The sequence below is a fragment of the Lingula anatina genome, chromosome 1 (genome assembly GCF_051362555.1).
Source record: "Lingula anatina isolate TDL-2025a chromosome 1, LinAna3.0, whole genome shotgun sequence".
NCBI lineage: Eukaryota > Metazoa > Brachiopoda > Lingulata > Lingulida > Lingulidae > Lingula > Lingula anatina.
Genome location: NC_141767.1, coordinates 34,679,842 through 34,702,802, shown reverse-complemented (window position 1 = coordinate 34,702,802; position 22,961 = coordinate 34,679,842). Strand labels below are relative to the sequence as shown.

The window sequence follows — 22,961 nt, the reverse complement described above, 5'->3', positions numbered from 1 at the left end:
CTCCCCCTTTGTTACTTAGTTAATTATCGCGAAGTGCACTTTTTGCCATACAATTGTGTGTGTGTGTGTGTTTTTTTTTTTTGGTCTAATTTTGTAGTGTCTAATGCCAACGTTAATTTTGGGGTCTTTATTTTCTGTCTCCACGGCACTATGCAGCAAACATGGGACATACACAATTGGGAAAATGTAGATGAAACTTCTGTTCTTTCATTTCTTCATTTTACAACAGTCAATGCCTTCACAATCTATGGCTTTCAATAGTAAACCATCTTGTCATAAGGACAAATAAAATAGTCTCCATTCATACTATCACTGCTATCAATGAATTTAGTATTTTTCTCTACTTCTAATTTCAATTTCCGTTCATCCATAAAAAGATTAATAACTACTTGTATCATTTCCAAAACAACGTGTATTTCTGTAGTATTTGACTCATATTATTCAGTCTCCAAGTTAAGAATAATCCTTTTATCATTCTATCAATAGAGTGAAAAACTTCTAGCATTGTGTAGTGTATTTAATTTGATCACCAATTTCCATGTATAAAACATCACAAAGGCTATTCCCCTTTTAATAAAGTTAACAGTCACATGTTTGTTTACTTCCAACTAGTTTTTTTTTCATGGGCCAGGTTGCTGCGGTTTTCATAAATCATGATTTGTGTTGTATAGTAGAGTGAAGGGCCCGCTGTTTCTCACTCCGATATACCCGAGGCCATACAAGCAGTATAGTAGAAAGACGACACACATTTCCATGTCGAGTAATATCCTCAGAGGGCAGAACATGCCGTGATGGCAAGTGCTACCCCTGGGGAATTCCAAATACAAGGTATAAGAAGAATTGAAATATACTGCAGGTAAATACAGGGGATCTTGATATATATTTTTAATAATTGACGTCACCAGTATTCTTGGAGATCAGAAAATTTGAAATGTATCAACTTATAGTTTGCCATAAAAACATCAGTATATCTATATATTTGTATAAGACAGTATTCTGTTAATTAAAAAAAAAACACATTAATATTTCAATGTGATATTGGAATAATCGGTAAATTAAAATGTAAGCATATTTTATATGGAAATTGTAGGCAAAGTGAACCGAGGTATATTATAAACCTTATACATAGGTCGACCTGAGGCAAAAACATTACACTGGTACATGTAGGGTTTGTTGGTAAATCTCTGGAGTTCAAGCCCCCGAAGCTGAAAATGTTGCAACCCAGCGAATGTGTAGAAGAAACCTTTGCCCATATTAAGAGAAAGTATGCATGGTATATAAAAGAGTCATTAAGTGGAATATGAATATAATGACAAAATAATGAAAACTTACATACCGATCTTCAAAACTTTTCTGGTTTTTCTTAAATTTTAATGCTTTAAAATGCTAGTTGATAATATTAAAAGTGAAACACTATAAAAAAAGGGATTATTACGATATAAAATCGCTTTTCCTGTTTTATAGCTTTATAGTTTTATAGTCCCAGCCCCGTAGTGAAAGTGGTTGTTCTTTCAATAAACAATCTCGATACAGAAAATAATGCATTTATGATTAACACGAGGTCGTTGGATCATAGCATACATATTAAGTGTTATGTTTCATGGTTTCTAAAGGGATGACAAATCAATATTATTGTTAACTGATGACATTGATCATGCTGTCTTAACTTTTGTTCGAGCGATTTGATATTCAAGGCATATTCAAAACACACTCGTAAACCTTCAAGTGGTAATCACATTGACATCAAAAGCTATTAGTATAGGAACATGATGTTGAAATCATAATCAAGGCGGACAATCGTACTGAAGAAATACGGGCAAAGTTAATCTTGCGCGGTATTGATATATAGGGGCTTTATCCAAGATATTAAAATTTTGTTTAATAGAGGCGCACTCTGTCGTTAGGTATGTTGTCTTTTTAGTGTCTAATTTAGGAATTGCCCAGCATCAAAGAAATCGTTTTCACATATCAGCGGACAAGGTAAATGTGTAAAAACTTAAGAAATAAAGCAAAATAATATGGATCATGTTGTTCCCGAAATATTTTATTACAAGTCAACACGAATTTGTAGTATTATTCCTCAATCTACAAAGTCTACAAATATAAATATAGTCAACATTAAGTACGATTTGATCGTTGTGTGCACTGTTATATACGTAGTCACCCGGCCCAAGTGTTCTTAAACACAGGCCCTTTAATAGTACAACTGGAAGCTTACGAATTGCAGACAATATAGGGATTGGGTGAAAACTGCACAAAAAAGGACTAAATCTCAACCCCCTCTACAAAACAAGGTGGTAACACTAATAAACACACACCGCTCAAGCCCATTTGCTATCTACTATACCCTCACTTACATGAGCTTGAGGTTTGCCATACACGTACACTTTCACAAAGTCTTAACGATGGGCAGTCCCTTTTTTGCCCACAATTTCTTATGTAGTCAAAGCAAAGTAACGTCATTGTTACGTACGGTCTTCGGACTCGCTGTTTCCCCCACTTTGGGGTAAATGGTCTGTCATTCACTAGATTATATTTATTGATATATTTATCTTTGTCAAATGAACTTCAAAAAAGTTCGCTATTAGAAGAGATGCACCTTCAAATGTGATATGTCTACAAACATTGTTTTAAGAAAAAACATTCAGTCAAAGACCGACTCTGAATAAAACAAAAAAACAAATATTGTACATATTGGCTAGATCGACTGGATACGACATACTGTATCTTAATTTGAAAATATCAAAATATCTAACTTTATGCGACTAGAATCATTTGATAAGACATTCGTGGTATAATACCTCCCTGATTCAGCCCCCAAACTTCATCTACCATATATAAATAGAAATACAAATCGTTGTATATCAGCACCAATAGCTCTCTTCATATTCAACGCCATCTTTGGCGCGCGAACTGAGCTACTGGTCACTTCATCAAAACAAACCAAGACGTGATAGAACACATTTCGGCAGGTCAAATTTGGGGGTTAAACAGCAGAACTTCCTCCATCTTTTTATGACTATAACAACTTAAATAAAAAGGCAACAAGGCAGCAGACATCTTATTGGGAATATTGCGACAAAAAGCACGGTGGGACTGAGACCATTTGACGCATGCGCAAACGTCGTTTGCTGAGTATCTTCTGGGAAAGATGTACAAACTAAAATAAAGTTGGGAACTCACTTTGCTCCTACTAAAGGCACATTGGCAAAAAGACTCCAGATTGTTCTTAAATCGCCAAACTACCTGTAGCAAATTCAAATGGCATCTATCCCTAATTCCTCTTTGTAATAGATATATTTTATATCAACATGGACCATCATCTTATATGCAAGCACACTACGTAAAAAGTGAGAATTCAGAATTACAGTCACAATATTTACACGTTTATCGAATAGCCCTGAAGTGTCATGAACTGTTAAAAACAATGTTTTGATTGTTTCATCGCTCTCTTGATTCCACTTACTCTCTTGTTTTGATAACTTAGTTTTGTGGAATTTTAAAATTCTTTATCGGATTGGAAGAAAGTCTGTCTCCCTACTTGGGAAAGAATAAATGTCCACATAAAGTCTGCAAATTGTGGAATGGTTTGGAGGCTGTCGCTATACAATTACCCCGTTTTTCTAAATACCTAGTATCTACAGTCACACCACGTTCACAAGTTCTGACGCAAATAGTCCTTTGCATAACATGGCAGCACCAATTTAACTTGATGTTGAGTCGTCCCATGAAGCCAATCTCGACATTATCCAATAATGAAAAAAGTGAAAGGTCAAAGGACCCTGTAAAGACGTAGAGCTTTAGCGTCTGCTGCGTACGTAAGAAAATATCCCTGCATTTTCAAAGACAACCACTAGCTGGCACCGTTAAGTTCCCAACAGTGGTGGTGTGTGCTCCTTTCTTCTTCATTTTCGCGAATCGTCTTTTTCAGATTTTGGTTTACCGCTAGAATCGAGTGAAGTTGCACCGCCCCCTAACGTAGGTCCTTGAGAGCTGGGGTAATTTTTGTCCATAAATTTGAGCATTTCAGTCAAATAATTCTGAACAGCAGTCAATGCTGCTACTATTGCTGGAGAACCAAACCCGTGTGTGATTAGACTAAAATGCGTCAGGTGTCGCTGTATGCTTGGATCCAATATCATCTGTGGACGCGTATTGCCAAGAGGCGACCGGTCCTGGTTTAGGAGATCAGTCAATTCTTTAAGAATTTGTCTGAAAAAAAAGCAAAAAAAATATGCGTAAGATAAACGAAACAAAATTCCATTACATATTTTAAGCAAAATCTACTCGTATATTAGACGAAGTCCGCTGACGTAAGGCTCTAAAATTGTGTCTTTTTTCATTAAACAAAACGATGAAATTTAAGGAACGTTTAAAAACAACATTTTTAAAATCAAAATGGCAAAGCATCGACTCCAGCACACCATATTGAATTGTTTGACCCACTGGACAATGGCATGCACTAGCCTTGTCGTCTGCACCGACTCCCAGTCTGCCAGATACTTTCTCCGCAGCTTGACCGTTGGTACTCTAGCTCAGCACAGTGGTTTACCTGTGGTCAAGCTGGGCAGTCAAGTACTTTTGGCCTCGAGAAATAAAGCACACCAGATATTTTTCGACTTGAGCCCGTATGATAATAATAATAGCAACGGCGAATCGACATAGGTTAGACTAAATGAATGGAAGTGAGCCGAGGTCGGTGCGTGTAAGTATGAGAAATGAGCCAGAAATGGCGGTGGTTAGGAGATAGCGCCCGCATTAAAATGTCAACTTTTTCCATTTTCTTGTTACTTTGTTCTTTTGTGACAGGAAAAGAAAGTAATTTGACAAAACATCCATAAGAAGGTTATTATTGCTGTTAATGTTATGTTTGTCTCCAGTTAAGGAAAATAACCCACCTAGATGCTAGAACCATATTTCTTCTGTTATGACAGTCAGATGGGTCGGTGGTTTGCCTGGCGACGTATTCTCCACATTGTCGGGCGGGAAATTCTGTCTCGCACAAGTAACCAAAATCTCTTGCCAAACGAATTGCCTCACCTGCAAAAAAAGCAACAAACCATTTACAAACAAGCACCATACATGGTAAGTTTTCATTTTGAAAATAAACATATCACGTAAAAAAATCCGTTTTAAAAAGTAATCAAACTGACGAACTCGCCCTCAAAAATGTTAACAGATCAAATTGTACCGTGATATTTTAATCTGCACATATTAACGACCCAACGTGAAGTGAATAGTTTGGGATGGGAACGGCCTTGTTTTAGGTCTGCTTTCCTTTATGGTGTCCATTTACCCCAAAATGGCGAGCATCTTTCGTGTTTTCATAATAAAAGGTCGGCAGATTTTTCCATTAAATACAGATGAGAAAAACACGCTTTCATGCCGGAAAAGAAACATGAAACTACCATTGGCTTATTTTAGAGGATTCACCTTTCTTAAAAATCCCATCCCACAACAAAGGGAAGTTATGAGACTGTAACTCTGCCGTATTGGCTGATTCAACATCATCAAATTTATAGAATAAATTGAGAAAACAATGCTGGCAGACGGCAATCAATGCAAAATACCGCCAAATTTGATCAACATTGTCTTCTGCCTATGGCATGGCGCCTGCGAGAATTTTCCACTGGGGTAAACTTCATGCTTGGCCGAAGTCGTGTAATGAGAAATTACGGTGACCAAGAAGGACGCTAAATTCTCCTGTAATTTACCTTTTCACCTTTGTGTCGTATCTGGTCAACGGCACTGCCGCAGATTAATAGAAACAGATAAATACCAATGTTTACCTTGTGTGTTTAATCTTATTAGTTTTGGGGTGATAGGCCAAAGAAAAGTGCGAGGACGGCTAATTACTTAACACTCCGTTATTGTAGTGTTGTTTGCCGACCACTTAGCACAGAGGTGTCAACCTCGTAACCACTACTAAGTATTAAAACACTCCTAGTCACCCCCGTAAACCGCGGCTGACCGCTTTGTTTGGATTGGCCTCTATTTATGTGACAATAAAAATTCAAGCAATTATAATATTGGGTGATGACTTGAGAGGTGATTAAAAATAGGGAAATGCTGATTAATCTGTCACTGTTCTAATATTTCTTTATTCTAAAATTCCTTTTTTTACTATACATCTGTTACCAAAGCGGTCAACGCCAAGTTGTCCGTTTCTTTTCCAATTCATTTTTGTAATAATCCATCTCTTGCGGAATTTTTCCAGTGCCTATTACACAGCTATTATATAGTTACAATAATAAAAGGGTCATAGAAAAATGGCCATTCGTAATATATGTATATATTTTACTAAACATATCTACGTGTTTTCTCCAATCATCGTTTTTTTTTCAAGCGTGTTCCACGTGTACCGAACATGCCATAATATCAACTCGGAACACACTAATCACGTCAATTACTCCGGCACGAAATTCCCCTTCATGGCGCCTGTTATACGCTTTGCAAAACACACAAAACACATCCTAATTCTCAGACAATCATTAAAGAAATCACGGGGTAGAAACAAGTCCACAATTTTTTTTTCCGCAGACGGATGGGATAATGACCACATATAACGACACTCCTCGGCTGTGTCACAACATACCGACTAATCATCCGTCACTTTCCGTGTGCTTCGATAATTGAGACACATTGATATCTGCCACACGAACCTAAGACTCTCTCCTCGCGAAATACTACTGAGACCGAGAAGAGACTATTAGTGCTCTAATTAAGCTCCTCTTGTTGTTCTTTAATTAAACTTTCCGCTCAAACGACGGAGTAAATGATGGCATTGTTAAAAGTCACTTTGTCGTAAGCAAGAGGAGTAGGAGTCGAGTGCCCATTTCCCTCTCGCTGTGCTACTATTTGTGCGCATCGCTATTATAAATTTATGAAATTGAACACATTGTACTTCATAGCAAAACTGGAAATGTCCCGTCAAGTCGAATCATATCAAACTCACTGTCGCTGCACTTGTATTGACTGGCGCATCAGGGAACGACCCAGGGAGGAGACCCTTTTCGGTCGCCACTCATCCCGCCACTTGGTAAAATGAGTCTTTGCTCTGATAGAACAGGATTTTTCCTTAACATTTTTCCCACTAATCAATCCACAATTACCAAAGGTCTTAGTAAAGAAACAGGTGGGATGAGATAAGAAAAAAGCACAAAAGTTTATGGCAAATTAAAAAAAACTGCTGTTTAGTGTAAGTGAGGACATGATTATATACCAAGTAATGCGATTCACAATTATTTTTTAATCCAAAGAAATCACATTTTGATAAACCCAATATTACTCCACTTGTCTCACGAAGAAAGAAAACGGTTATATCAAAAGGATTTTAATAAACTTGAAAGCGTGTGCTTCCCAGCGCTGATCTTGTTCGCATGGCGACTGATAGGTATGCGGCTTTATGTAGGGGAGCGGGCCGAACGTTTACATTGCCAGGAATTAAAAAGTCATCGTTTTTTTCTACCCACAAAAAGTAATAAGCCGAACAGCTGGGTGCGGGGTAGGACAGAACATCAAAGTGGTGCATTACACACGCTTGCAAAGAAGAGTCAGGTGCGGGACAAGGTTGGGTCTATAGATAGAACACGGGGGACTTCTGCAGCTTTTTTGAAAATGTTTTTTCAATGTCTTTTTCAAAAGCCTGTTGCTGTGCTGGATACTGGGCAAGGTCAGCTAAAATGTGAATGATTATTCTGCACGACAGTTTGGGAGATATTTTCGTCCTTTGGTCAATTTTAATCTTTTAAGTAATATTTTAGACTTTGGTAAGAAATACAGCAGTCACCTTGGCCAGTCTTACTTTTTAACTTTAAAATCAGTAAGTGCACCTTTAGAAATAAATATCGAATTTCGATTCGGCCACGCAATGTGAATATCTTCCTTAAGAAGTCAAAGGGTCATAAATCTTATAAAAGTCTTCATTTCATCCGCCATATTTCACCCACGGTTGGATCGTTCATATTGTTCTTTTGGTACCCCGACATACAACCACGCCCAAAATATTCTAAACGTGGCACTAAACTGTCGTTAAAACGACACATGACTATTATACAAGGCAACAATAAACATATCAAAACTAAACAGCTTATCACAATCAGCTAAATGAAGTATTCTACCAATGTGCAGGTTAAAGGTGATTTTGGGTGAAATCATTAATATTCAGTACTACATAGTAAGAGAAGATGTATAATATGTAAAAACCACAGCAAATTGATTGAAAAAAGAACCTACCTTCACAGAGTGATGTTAGTAATGTGACAGCACATGCTTTTCGACGACCAGCCGGCAAGCTCATGCCCATTTTCTCCAAAGTATCGCGTAACATGCGACCGCCATCTTTATTTTTGGCCCTGTAGGGACAAAAAGGACAAGACATGTACCCAAATAATAACGATAATCTGAGTCATTTTCTGGCAGTACTTAATAGATTGACTGTGATATTCCCATTCCTCCGGGGGTTGGTCCTCACTAGAGACATGTAGAGGGGACAAAAACAGGAGACGAGACTAGCCAAATTTACCATGTGTTGGCAAAAACCGCTGCAGTGGGCTATACTGCATGGTCAAAAAAATTAGACCCATCATCACATATAGTACTTTCCAAAACCATTCTTTTCACAAAAGATAAGGTTTAAAAAATGGCAAGCTCTGCTTCGTACGGCAAAAAATACTTTTTTTTCAATTTGCATCTACTATAGAAGCACTGCTCCCTTTGCAGCCGAACCTTTCGGCTGACCTTAAAAATCATTCGTTCAGGGGGTGTTTTCAGTTAGGGTTTAAGCCTGCTGGCTGGCAAGAAAAAACGTGGCAGAATTTCAGGTATTAATGAAACACAGGTAGTAAGAGTGCAACTCAAACACATAAAAACCAAGGGTGCCAGAATAGTAGTAGTCTAATGCTCTTTTAATGAAAGAGAATCAGTAATCAATATCGCACTAGATTATGCAAAAAATTGTGATGACGAAGTGTTTTAGTGAATTCTGGGCTAGTCTACGTCACTGCAATTGGCCCACTACGTCACGCAGGTCACGTGACCTCTTACCTTCTACCACCGAGGAGTAGAGAGTTATTGGAGCTGCCTTACGGCGGCCAGCTGGTAAAGTCAAACCTATTTTCTCCAATTTGTCCCTGAGTGACCGACCCCCATTCTTAGACTTTGCTCTAGAAAAGTAGCATTTCAATATATACGAACTATTGAACAATTAATATAAAATATCTTACTACATACGTCATAAAATATAAATATAAGGCTTGGTCAAAAAGAAAATACAATTAAACGAATAACAATTAAATAAACATAAAATCAACATGTACGTGCCTAAACTATATGGTTCTTAAGCCCAGTGTAATAATTGCAGCACTTTTGTTCACCAAAATGGTTCTTATATTCCAAAACTGACACATTTTGATTAAACAAACACAATGTCTCGGTTTACTGCCACCTAATCGATCATTTGACAAAGAGGAATTTCATCCACTGTCATCTCAAATTATCAGATTCGTTAATTTGCAGTTGCCGTAAATTGAACGTAATCAGAGAAATTTGATTAATCTTTTCGCGACAGATAGGTTTTCTGAAATAATTGGGTCTAAATGCCTCTATTGCAATCTACGATAGCGAAACTCATTACAGGTTTTGAATTTCTTGGGATAAACAATTTAAATTTTTCATTAAAACCATGACCCTTGACCGAAAAGTGGGAATAAAAGAAAAGCTAATTTGCTACTGTATATATCTTAAAACGTTTTAATTAATTTGATTCCAGTATATCAAACTCTCTATTTTCTATACGCCATATTTCAGTGTTACGAAATTGCAGCGTAGATATTTAAAGTAGGGTTGTGTAGGAATGTATTACATATTTAATGGCCGCAAAAGCATAATAGTCAGGTTTAAGCTTATTAAATATATAGAATTGTGTGGCTAAGGCATTTCAAATGTTTGGTTAAAGTAAAGAGCTGCATCAAAGCGGTCCCGAACCCTCTTATCCAACTCAAGTAGGTGCAAGATCCATCAAATTGAGAGATTTAAGTAATGTCCAGTCCCGCGGTTGATTAAACTCCTCGTATATCCCATATAAAAGTGACCACTTGTTTTCACGGACAATACCCCTGTCCAGTCCATGGAATGGCCCTCATAACAAATCTCTAATCTTTATGAAAAACATCCCATAGAAGGCATTATATTATTAATGCATTTCATGCCGGATTACTCCAAAACTAGGAGAAGAAATTTATAGTTGAATTAGCTACTGGTCAGCGGAACGCAAACTTCGGACCTCTTGGATGGTAGATATAAGAATGGCCAATGAAGCATAAAAACCCCTAGCAAACCCTGGGGGAAAACAGCAATTGACTTTAGTGAAGGGAAAAGGAGCAAGCGATTGATACTCTGTAAATTGTAAAGGGGTACAAAGCCCAGGTTGGCTGTCGAAGAAAGCATGCCTATGCCACTTGAGTCCCGGTCAACAAAAGGCAAAACTAAATGGAACAACATTTCTATTCACCAATAGTAGTCAGTGTCAACAGAGATATTGAAGAAGCCCCATCCTGGGGCCAACTGCGTGTTTTGGGGAGGAAGCCCTCCTTTGAAATGAACGAAGAGTAGAAATATGAATGAAATTTACAGTCAAATCCATTAAGCAATAAAACGTTGGTTTTGTAAACAGCTTTAAGTTTCACAGTGATAAAAACGTGGCGTCGATGAATCCTTTAAAAAGCGGTTACCTTTCGATTCCAATGGGACTTAATTCAATGGAACTGATCGCTTCTTTCAAACATGACTAAGAAGGGGTATTGTAAAAACTCACGGTGTTCAGGTAAAAGATCACGGGAGCACCATCCACTAAAACCTAATGCACAACCGCTTTGAATGCAACCTGCATATAATATTGGAAGTGTATAAACAATTCATTATAATGCTCCTACACAAACCAAATCCTCTAGCTTTATTAGGAGGTATCCAGAGATTTCACAATACTCCGCGATTGTGGCAAAAGGACTGAGAAGGCTACATTATTTTGGAGTTTACTTAATGCTTTAGCTGCTCACGAAGCAAAAATTACCATATACAGCAAACAAAGCGTTTGCAATGTTAGGTTCACGGAGTCACTGCTTAGTGGTGATGACAGCGTCCCTACAATAACCGCCAGTCGAGTTTGCAAAAACACAGAACAAAGTAAACAGTTCATCGATTGGAAGGGTGAAATATAGAGAAAGGAAAAACTGGAAACATGTGCACAATAAACAGCTGAGCATGTTAGATACCACTTCAAAGAGCAAAGGGGCGCAAGAATACATAATGGTGACGTTTGCACAATCAAAAATGGCTGCAAGGGAGCACCGATCCTTACCCAATAAATAAACGCTAAATAGACCCTTAATGTAAATTTACCTTACAAGAATGCTGTGTGTGCTTTCCGTAATACTTTACACAAAGAAATGGGCCTATATAAAGGACGAATTGGGTGGCATTCGAAACGAAAATTACCAAGTACAAAACAAGAAAACTTCTTGACAGTTGTCCACTGTTTCTGTGCGCTCAATCGGTAGTAATTGGCGGGCTTGTCGTTTACTTTTAGTGTGTACCTGATTACTTAATGTCTGAGTTTGGAGTAGCAGTGAGATACTAGAACAAGATCCACCCTCTGGGGCAAAAGTCCCTATTGAACTTTTTGTTTTGCCCCAAATATTGTTGTGGTTTAATAACTTAAATATGTCCCGCCGCATCCCAGACTAACTAATGAAGTGGAGTGGGCAGGGGTGTTAATTCCACTTCACAACTATAGAAACTGTGTGTTTAAAGGTGTTGCGTGGTCCTCTCTTATGGTTAATCCCGTTTTTGGCCGGGACCCACTCGATGCCTGTGCTTTTATTTTTTCTCCGTAAGTGGTTGTTTTTGTTCGTTAACCAGATTAGGGAAAAGACTGATTATGCAAATATTAGGGTCAGTTTCATATGGAGAAAAAATTATGCTTTCTGCAACTTGGGTGGGAGAAAAAGATTTATTTAAGTTATTTTTAAAAAAATCAAAAAATAATTAATGAAGTTTAAATTAATAAATTAATAATTTATGATTCAACTGGTCACTTTGAATAAAATTAAATCAGCTTGATTTATACAAATAAAAAAGATAGTAATGGAATGATGCCGAAAGATAATATTAAAATGTAGTCGGGTTGGCCCGAGCTCTATCCAGGGCCCAAAAAAGCGCCAATTTGTTCAAGTATTTAGCTGGCCACTAATACAAATATTCTTTGGCTACATAGTCGGGAGTATTAGTAGCATTTGAAAAGGTTTTGAAGGGTCAGCAAGGGCAGCAGTGGAAATCAAAGGTAAATTGGTGTACCTAGTTCAGACAAAGCCCTGTGTCTGTGTTCAAAAATGTCTCAATTTGGGCGCATTTTTCTCAACTAGGCGAGTGGAAAAGGATTAAACATACACCACTCCTTTTATTAAATCCGAACGCAGCTCAACGTTCACCGAAACGTCGGCAGGTACGAACTAAATTTCAAACCTAGAAAATTGGCTAAGACTTATCCCCCATAATTTGCAAATGGCGGAAGACAATTTAGGAATCGGAGTTACTGATCCGCGCAAGCATGTAATTGTTTCGAAGATATCAGCTTACCAAAAATTCCACAGGGCCATACAGTACCATAATTATTTTGTAAAATATCATTTTACTTTATTTGTACATTTAGCTGACGAATGTCTCAGCAACTTTGGTTTAAATTTATTTATGGTGTCATGCCCCTGGATTTGTAAAGAAATGGAGAGCGGGTGGTGAATGATTCGTTATTTACAGAATACCGTTCTTATTTCCTGCCAGTCAATTGGAATTGTTCTCGACAACTCAACCAATAGAAAAACAAACTTAAGAATTCGTACATTGTTTCACCTACAAAACTTTTTTCTTTGCATGGTCCGTTTTTCTGGACCTTAAAAGAACGAACTATATCAAAAGAATATTATTTCTAAGCTGCTCCAACGGGGAGGGTATGGGTGCCATTCAAAAGAATTTTCAAAGGTTTTTTAAGAAAATATTTAAAATAATTTTAGCAACGACTAATTAAAAATGGCTGCAAAAACCTGAAATACAAGTTGGAAAATTAACGAAAAAAAATTCTAAACAGTTTTATTTTGCTTCACCTACCTTCTTAAGACGCCTCCTAATAGGGAAGCATTCAAACATTCTGGGGGAGAGAGTCTTCGTTGCACTTCTGCCACTGTGACTTTGTATTTTGACGTAGAGCTAAGTAATGACAGCCGCCCGGGAACTGAACAGAACACGTCTGTAGGTGCTGTTACCCCTGAGATCACGATGTCTTTGGTGTCGCTCTTAATTCTGTTACCCGCTGGTTGGAAAAGAACATAAGATGTCTTGTCAATTTTTATTTTTTAAAATAACATAAAATTGGCATCTAAAAATCATTAACATGTAATTATTCTATTCTTTATTTTTTTTTCGTATTTTGAAAATATTCCAAAATTATTTGGAGATTAATTTAAATACAATGTATTCGTTTGGACAAAAAATGTTTTGGGGTTCTAAACCTCATTTAAATAATTCGTCTACAGTGCATCTCACTCCGTTTATGACAACGATTTACCTAAATGGTCACAAAGTTTTCGTTGATATTAACAAAAATGAACAGCTTAATATTAAACTAGAGTTCGTTATCGATTAGACTATTTCTAGACATACACTGTTTGGTCATATTCCTGTCTGAATTGCAAACAAACTTATATAACACAGAAAGAAAGAAAAGTCGTTGCTCAAGGCGGATTTCATGTAAATAAGCATTTTGAAAATTGTCTACTAAAATATTGCATTAGTATTTTGTTGCTCAAACGAATATCATTCATTTCTATTAAAATATATCGATAAAGTAATTCAATTTCTATAAATCTATATTTTACAATTGTATTCACATCAGTACACCTTAAGTCTAAAATTCGTTGAAAATTAATTTCACTTTAATTTGCCATCCTTGTTATTGACTCGTACTACAGTCGCCATTTTTATTTCGAAAGGCATTCACCTTAAGCTTAAGACCCTAAGGAACATGTCCAAATTAGGTATCGGATATGGGTACATTTCAACGACGTTATTGCATATGGCTTTAGTAACAACCATCTGCTTTTTGCACCTAAGTCATACGAATTTGCTAGTCATACGTAACTGCCAAATTCATTGAATAATCACACCTTTCGGGTTCGCGTTACCTCCTTCGGGGCATGGGAACAGTGAGAGGTACGGTCGAGAATTTCTTCTTGAAAAAAATATTGCAAATCAAAAGCGATTCGCTGCATTGACCTATTGGGACACTAAATGGCATTATCCAATCAAAACTATCGGTAACTTTGGTTAAAATGCCACTGGCAGGGGGATAATTTTTGCTGAATTCGTGCCTGGCAGCAAAAACAGCAGCATTTATTCGAGATATTCGGTTCTTACATCAGAGCTAATACACAAAGGGACCTAACCAGGACTCAGTGGAACCGCTTGCTGTGATAGGTCAGGAAATTCTTACCAGAGCCAATTGGGTTCCCAAAATTTGGTACAACTGTGTGCATTGACGTCTGCCAAGTTGTGTATCTTGGCAACCGACATAGACCCAGGTTCTACAATGGTTTTGAGGTCAGGGTAAAATAATCAGGTTTATATCTTTTTTCCAGTAACCTTGATTCACTATCTTCCAGTACAGAACCGCAAAAAAATTGAGCAAGTTTTAGAAGTGTTTTCTATTCGACCGCAGAGGCACTGCCTATACCTCCCACAGCAAATTTTGCAACACGATACAAGTTAACTTTCTCCTGTTCATTGCCTTAAAAACACGCTGGCTATTGTGAGACTCTCCCCATAGACTTCATTTTGGTCAGTTAGATGCTTTGTTAAATAGGTAACCCCAGCGTTTCGAACGCCAGCGGGCAACGATGCTTTAACTACTTTCATTGATTGTAGTATGCGATTGTGCAATCGCCTTTGGGTAGATAGCCGGCCCGTCAAATTGTATGTTTTCCTTGTGAAGTACAATATGAAAAATTGCCTTAGAGTCAGTTCTATCAAAGGCGAACACCCCAGAAGTTTTCATTCATCGATGTAATTGGCCAGTGTGGTCCGGCGGGTTTCAAAAAACATTTCCAGAATAAACATGAGGAGTGTAATGGACTTGTAATGAAGTTATCAAATAGAAATTGGGAAATATTGCAATGGCTGGAAAGATGCTGGAAGGCATGACCACACGTACTACAGTCCTTTATTTAAGAACTATAGATAGTTATTTCCATTAACAATACAACTATGCTAGTTTTGTTTGTAAGAGCAGAGGGGTCTGACGGTGCCTTGGATACTTGTCCGGCTGAAGAATAAACGTATCTAGTTGATTTCTATGCACGTGGGAAGTGACAATACATGTAAAACCAAAGGTCACGCCTGTGTATGGCAGGAGAGGGACCCTAACCATTGTACAGTTATCATAATTACAGGCAAATTTTCCACATTGTATTCATGTTCGTCTGCCTTTCGAAGAATGACAGAGAATCAAGAGGTCACCATTAACATAGTTTTGATCGTAATATGTCCCAATGCTACCTGTCGGTACCAAGTACGCGGTTTAAGCAGGCTGCGGGGCAGAAGAGGCATACATACTAGGCACCTTCTCCAACCATAATCAAAGTCAATTGTGACGACTGCATATAATATGATTCAGTGATTCAAAACGCCCTCTTCCCGCTCATTGGCCAAATCGTGAATAGGCGCACGCCACCTCGATGACAAACAAATATCTCTAAGCAACTTTATTAACAACTGCCTCTCGAATACACATGTGGCATCAAAATGTCCCCTTATGCCAAAGGAGGCTACCGAAATAACAAGAGCCCTCAATCGAGTACAATACGAAGGGGATTATCTATTGTGTCTCATTTTGCACCGTGATTCCTCAAACATGGATTTGCCATTTGTTTGTACATAGTGCGCGCTTCTTGTTGCAAGGCTAGTGCATTAAGATCCACCTATGTTACAACAACGGTAGCAAATTGCTGTGCTAATCTTAGGAGGAAGATCTGGATGAGCGAAATCAATAAAAACCTATGCTAGCTCATAGAAACCGCGTATCTACTCAAACATTAGCAGACGTTTCAAAAGTAAAACCTGAATATAAAAGGAAAGACCAATAAATCATCGTGGCATTTGTGAACTCCCAGCGTTTTAAAAAGCGAAAAGTATATTTATCTGTATGCAGACGAGTTTTATTCCAAACAACGTCTAGTGGTATCGACATAACATAGTTTTCTACTTGGGTTGGAATATTGAAAATCATTGATTCCAATTTCGGGAATTTTTGCTTATAAAGAATGGACGTGACACAACCGCAAGGTCATGTTAGCATAGGAGAGGCCTATTTGGATGGACAAAACGAACGGACAATAGCGAGCAGTTGGGAAGACGAGGGAAAGCTACCGGCTGTGTTAAATAAATTTTTATCTTATTCTAACAGTATTTATTTTAGCTCAGGTATCTTTGGTTTAAATCGGACGTACACCAAAATGATATTGTAGATATTAATTTATCGCAAAAAAAAAAAAAAATTAACAAAATATCCCTCTCAAGTTTGTTTAAATTACTCAGTAAATTTGTATTTAACTGTGTCATGTAAAACTTTGGCGATGAAAAATTCGTATGCCTAAAAATGGTCCTCAAGCTTAAAATGTTTATTGCAATAGCCCAATAATTATGGAGAACCGATTTCAGTCCTCCTAAAGTACCACAGGATATGACTAACTTATGGTGCAGTTGCTCCGATGGCTCACTTCCAATACCAAACTACTGATGCAAGACTAAATTCCACTTACCTTTGCGAATGACTGAGCTATGATCGCCTGGTATATAATTGCCAGAGTCATCGACTGAACCCTGTAAAAAAGTACATTTAAATTAAGATACGAAAAGTTATGAAGAAAATAATTTTTGTATTTTAAGAGCACGATAGATATCTGATATTGACTATAAATTAAGAGCTAGGATAAATAAAATAACTTGAGTATAGGTAAAAGTTTTGATACATAAAATTACTATCTTAATCAAAAATGAGTATTGACCATTTATTTTCATCGCTTGATTTTAGTCAGAGCCATTTTTCTCATAATTTATCAAATGAATAATGTTTCGTGTTAATGTTACGTGCTATTTCATTTAGTACACTTTTTCACACGCATTTACCTGCAAGCCAAAAAAATTGATTTCGTGAATAATTAAAAATATTTTGACAGTGAACCGATATATGTGTCTTGTGATTCGTCATAAAAATACAGCAGTCTTTTGCACTGGAATTAAGAACCCTTCTGAGAAACATGGGAATCATTAAGATTGAAACATTGTACTGTTTTTCATAACCTCGATATTAATTGACATCCCGGGGGCATTGTCATTCCTAATGTTTGCCTAACAAAATTCCTCTGTGAACTATAACAACTATACGAGTAAGAAAGCACCTAAAATATACACTTTTTCAGCGTGCAACATGTTAAGGCAACAGGGGCTTGCACGGCTGAAAATCAAACTTCTGTTAATAAAAATAAGTTTTGACACCATTATTTGTCGATGGATCGGGGTTAAATCTTCGAAAATTGGGGTCGTCATTCTAGCACCCCGTCACTCTTTGATCCCTGGAAACTCGAGCTTCTTCTTATGCAAAATGTATCTCTCGTATTTAATTGGCATTAAAACCAAAGCCTTAGATCAGGTGCCAGTTTAATTACCTTTCTTTTCGCAAATTGCTACGGACTCACACTACCGATACCGAGACGCTATGGTTTTTCTACAATATTGTTTTTTATACATCTGTCCCAAGGAGCGCAGAAATCAAACCAATGTTTTGTGCGTTTCAAAAGTATTTCATATCAGTCTGGAACTTGAATCAGTGCCATATGACCTATTAATTAAGTGTGTCCACTTTAATTGGGCAGCGTTTAGTGGCCAGTTGATCCGGCCGATTTCTATTTAGACAGACCTTGTGTCAATATTCGGTGTTACTTAAAACTTCGGAAAAGTATCTTCTTGTTGGTGATTAAATTCACCACAGAAGGGGCAATACGTATTTGTAATAGAACTCTTCAGAAGTTGTACTTAACCCAATTATAAAACCTTACTCGTATGTACATCCTTCATAACCAGATTAGGACTACAGACGTATGAAATTGGATTTTTTATGTGATTTCACTGACGGTAAAAGAAAACTTGAGTGTACCGAATGGCCTACTCTCCTTCTGTTCCTTGTTTTGAAAGCTTAATTAGCGTAATAGGCTCTTTGCAGGGGTCTAAACTTTATCTCCTCAATGAAGAAAAATAATTCGAATTTTTTAGGGAGAACGCGTACAAAAACCGTGGTACGGCGCGTTACTTTGATGTAGGAGGAAGATTGGGCTATCTCCACCTCGTCGATCAAGTCTAATTATTCATCATCTGACAAAATACACAAGCACTGAAAAGGGGGATTAGCGCAGACAAAAGGAGGGTTGATCGTGGACCAAAACACTGATGTTAAAACTGCAGGTAGCTCGCAATGCACTCCCTCACCCAGGCTAAAATACTAAGCGAACGATCGTCTGCTTCAGGCCAAAAAGATGCTATTTTAGATCTGGATACTAACAGCATGTTGTAGTGACACACTAAATGCCAGAAATATATCCAAGAATTCCAGGAACAAAGTAAAATGGCACCCCTATCAAATCATTGCAAACATGAATTTAAACCTAAAAATTTCATTCAACGACACTGATGTAATAATATTGGAATAATATTTTGTTGGGTTTGTTCATGGCTTCGAATACAATTTGCACCGACTGCCTTCTCAAAGAAATCCGAGTTATCTTCCCGATTCCCCGATGGCTATGTTTTTGTTTTGATAGCTGCTGTCAAATGTAACCAACCAAATACATGTTACTTTACCATTACCAAAAACATACTGGCTTCCCATGTTCATTTCTGCTATCAATACGCGAACACTACATGCTATAAATTACAAAAACGGGATATCTGAATTATTTTCTGTCAGAAGCTATATAAGTCGTCAATAATTAAATCCTTCTATCTAGATGTATCCCTCTATCTAGATGTGATCAATTTTACGAATGATAGTGTTCCTTCCTCCTTCAGTCATTTACAGATGATAATAATGAATCGCTCGTCTAACAGACAAAGATCATATCAGTAAGGTTCGTCGACCTTTAATTTACTCCTGATTTTCCTAAATATCATTTCATCGAGATTGAGAGTATCAGTCAATCAATGCGTAAAATTTGAATGAACTTTCTCTTCCCTTTCCTATATCATTTCGCTGAAACAGACAATAATCAAGGGCTCATTCAATTGCTTCTAATGGAGATAAAGCCCCGGCTCTATTGATTTGATTCTTATATTCAACATTAGCCCTGCTCAAGCGTGTTGTGTAATATTAATCATTAACTAGAGAGTTTGTCAAATTAGCGTTATTTTACAAGCTACATTCGCACCATCTGGGTAACAGAAGGGCGACAGTTTACAACGATTTTACTGTCACTACAATGTGCATGCTTAAGTCTTCCAGTGAAAGGAGGAAATTCTCAAAGAAAATTACCAGTCAGATGAAATAAAGAAATACCAACATTTGAATGCATTTGACTGTGTATTTTGTAGATCAGCGTCCCTGGTCACGTGATAAAAATCTCACTCGCTTTCATTTTGCAGAATAAAATTATTGGCAATGTCTGTCTAGACATTTTATTCAGTTATACAGTTACCCAGGTTCAAATGTCAACACTGCATACTTTTTACCATGTTTGAAAGATGCATCTGGTCGATCTGAGAATAAAACAAAGCAATCGATCTCGCCTCTTTCATGCACCACGGCTCATGAAATTCTGCTTATCAAAGACTTTATTAAATATGTACTACTCGAGTTTTATTAAATCAGGGAAATAACTTGATAAGCCACACAAAATGCCGTGGTTTAACAATTTAACAGTGAAAACGCACTACGGCTAAACTTGATTTCACTGTCAATACAAGAATATGTTTGCCAGCCCCCGATGCACTGTGTTTTTCAATGTTTCGGTGCCATTTATATATAGGTAGGGGCGGATAAGCTGGGTTGCATTACATTTCAAATGTAATTGCAAACACCTAATTTCAACCTGGGCATTGAGAGTTGAGCAATGCTTTGTTTTTCTTCCTCACTGCTACTAACAGTTCATTGCTGTTAGACTACAGTTTTCAACACCTCCGATGAAAAGCTATTGTGCCCTCTTATTTTGGACAACTACCATGTAATCCTTGGTAAGGCGGAGGCATGCTCTTGTGTAACACCTGACGTGTTCACAAACTATTGTCCAAGAAATTGTTACCCTTTCAAGGAGACTTATTGCCATCTGTTTGAGATCAAATGCAGGGTTTTAGTACGCTAGACATAATAATCAACTTTTATCCGTTTTTATTTTTCTTTCGCAGCTTTCTGCAATTTTCCACGTATTTATTTGTCTATTAATATTTATTCTTCATCTATTTTGAATAAAATGAGAATAGTTAAGATCAGATTTATCACACTGCAATTTTCCAATCTTTAAATACATATCCTTACCCCGCCAACAAGTTGAGAACAGAAAAATATATAAATAAAAACATGTCTTAAACTATTCAATTTGACCTTTGTTGAAATGAGTTCTAAATTATGTTCGTTGAATTTATAAGCGAATAAATATTGTGCAAAAACTTAATTTTCCAGGTTCATAAAAATAAATATTTAATGAGTGGTTTACAATCTACTTTATTTAGTTCAAAAATATTTCACGCCGAATTAAGATGATCGTATTTTGATGAAGAACATAAATTTAAACGCGTTTCTTGTAATAAAACAATAAAAAAAACTTATTTTTTACAAAAAAATCCCCAACCTACCCATGTTTTCACTACTGTGGTTCTAATTGCTAGATGTCCTATTATTAAACAAGGTTTATCTACGCTCAAATAATAATAAAAATAACATTCTTCTGTTCTCGAGTATCCGGCCTTTTGCACTTTTCATTAAGAATTGAGAGAAGTGTGTCTCTTCGGCGTAGTGTTACTCAAAGCAAGCCACAATAAACGCAATTACCAGCCTTATAAAATACAGAAAAGTTGCCACACATAATGTTATTACAAGTATTGCGACTGTTTATGCATCTCTTCGACAAGAAAAAAAGAATGCCAATGTCTAAAATTCGGAATGAACCTCTTATTTGAATTCGATGCGCCTGCCATTGAATTCACTTAATTTGGGCTTTACCTCGCGTAACACACCGTAATTAGGAGATCCTGTTCGGTCGCCTACCCGAATTTATATATCTGACTCAAAACCCGCCCGTCTGTAAAAGTAAGCATAACATATACTTACTCACTAGCAGCACAAATTTATGGGACGTTTAAAGAGCGAAAAAAAGCGAAAACATTTAGGTAAAGGTCCAGATGAGATCTTAAACCGCCATTAATTTTGGCTTTGATCTGAGCAGTGCGTTTATATATTTTACACCTCTGATTAGACGTCCGACATTCACCTTACATCAGTTATTGGGTTTTCAAGTAAATCTAGAAGTGAAAGTTAAAAGTGGGCCCCACATATCTGTATGCCCGGCCTCACCACGCACAAATAAACACAGGGCAAAAACTCGACGGCTTTATTCAAGAGGTTTGAGCTAGATTTCGAACTGGATCAAATGTTCATTTCTTAAAACAATGCCTATTTCTCCTTTGAAGTCTTGGTCACCTGATCCCCTCAACGATCAATCAAAAATCCGAATTTTTTCACATGAGAGAATCTCGACACTCTGTAAATATCTGGATGTAATTTTGGGTAATTGACTTGCCTGGTAGGTTGAGTGATAAGAACGGACTGAATTAAGATTTTCGCCGTCCACAAGCTTCCAAAAATATACATATTTAAATAAGTTTTGTTTTATTATGATAAGCTGTGACTTTTTCAATAAGTCTTAAAATGTTCTGATTTGATTTCTATATGCCAATTTAAATCTCGTTTTATTTATTTTATATCTCTAGTTTTATAGGCTTGATCCACATCATGAAAGGTGATCAAAATTTTTGATTGACCCACGCATGTGTGTCTGATCAACTCCGAGAACGTAAGCATAATTAACGGACAAGACAGTCTTAAGATCAGATCACCGTGAGAACCCCCGGACAGGGTAGATTTCACCCAGATTAATACAAAATCGGTTACGGACGAATAGCTTTTAATTCCGAAACAGTATGTTGTCATCTCTCTTGATACCAAAACACAGGTAAATTGAACGCTACAACCTGTCATGATCAGTCATCTTCCTAATCTAATATTATAAAATATTTATCTGGTTTAATAAGCGCCCCACTACGTTATTACATCTTATCGAGAAATGAAATCATTGATACTATGAAACCACAGACAGGTAGTTTCTCACCTCCCCCAGTTAATTATCCCTTCCAACCTCGGGATATTTCTCTAACACCCGGGCACCACATTGTTGTTTCCATGTACGCTAATGATATCAAATATTTTCTTACAACCAAATAATTCAGAGTTATCAAATAAAAGTTGTGTACAAAAAAGAAAATGGCCGCTTCCTGTCAGTTAAAGGGTTCTTTCGATAGCGTCTGCGTGTGCCTTTATCGTTCCGATTATTTGCCTGCCTAAATTATAATAATTTTGAATCGTAGGGAGTACAAGACTTAAACAGCGAAGAAGCAAAGAAGGAAAATACAACTTATCCTACTTTCTGACATGATGCCATGTAACATCACACTTCATGCAATTAGTGAAAATAACACAAAATGAAAGAAATATAAAACCATGTTTTTCTTCGGATTTCATGGATATTGCATGCGACATAAGACGCGTGGTCTACCTCAAATTATTCTCCGTTGAATCGAATCGTGTTTATAAGTTTATA

The 22,961-nt window shown here is 37.0% G+C and overlaps 1 protein-coding gene across 7 annotated transcripts in view; it reads right to left on the bottom strand.

Annotated features, from left to right (window-relative positions):
* Positions 1-2,023: 2,023 nt before the first annotated feature.
* The window catches only part of LOC106171994 (transcription factor AP-2-epsilon), a 43,845-nt gene continuing 22,907 nt past the window's right edge, over positions 2,024-22,961 (bottom strand). For 6 of the 7 annotated variants that reach the window (XM_013552559.2, XM_013552563.2, XM_013552562.3 and 3 more), the window contains exons 3-7: positions 16,863-16,923; positions 13,159-13,360; positions 8,236-8,354; positions 4,899-5,040; positions 2,024-4,212 (exon numbers count right to left, since the gene is read on the bottom strand). In XM_013552559.2, the coding sequence (XP_013408013.1) occupies positions 3,906-4,212; positions 4,899-5,040; positions 8,236-8,354; positions 13,159-13,360; positions 16,863-16,923 (831 nt within the window). In that variant the 3' untranslated portion in view covers positions 2,024-3,905. Of the gene's footprint in view, positions 4,213-4,898; positions 5,041-8,235; positions 8,355-9,045; positions 9,165-13,158; positions 13,361-16,862; positions 16,924-22,961 lie in introns of all 7 variants that reach the window. The other variant, XM_013552557.3, reaches the window with a different exon arrangement.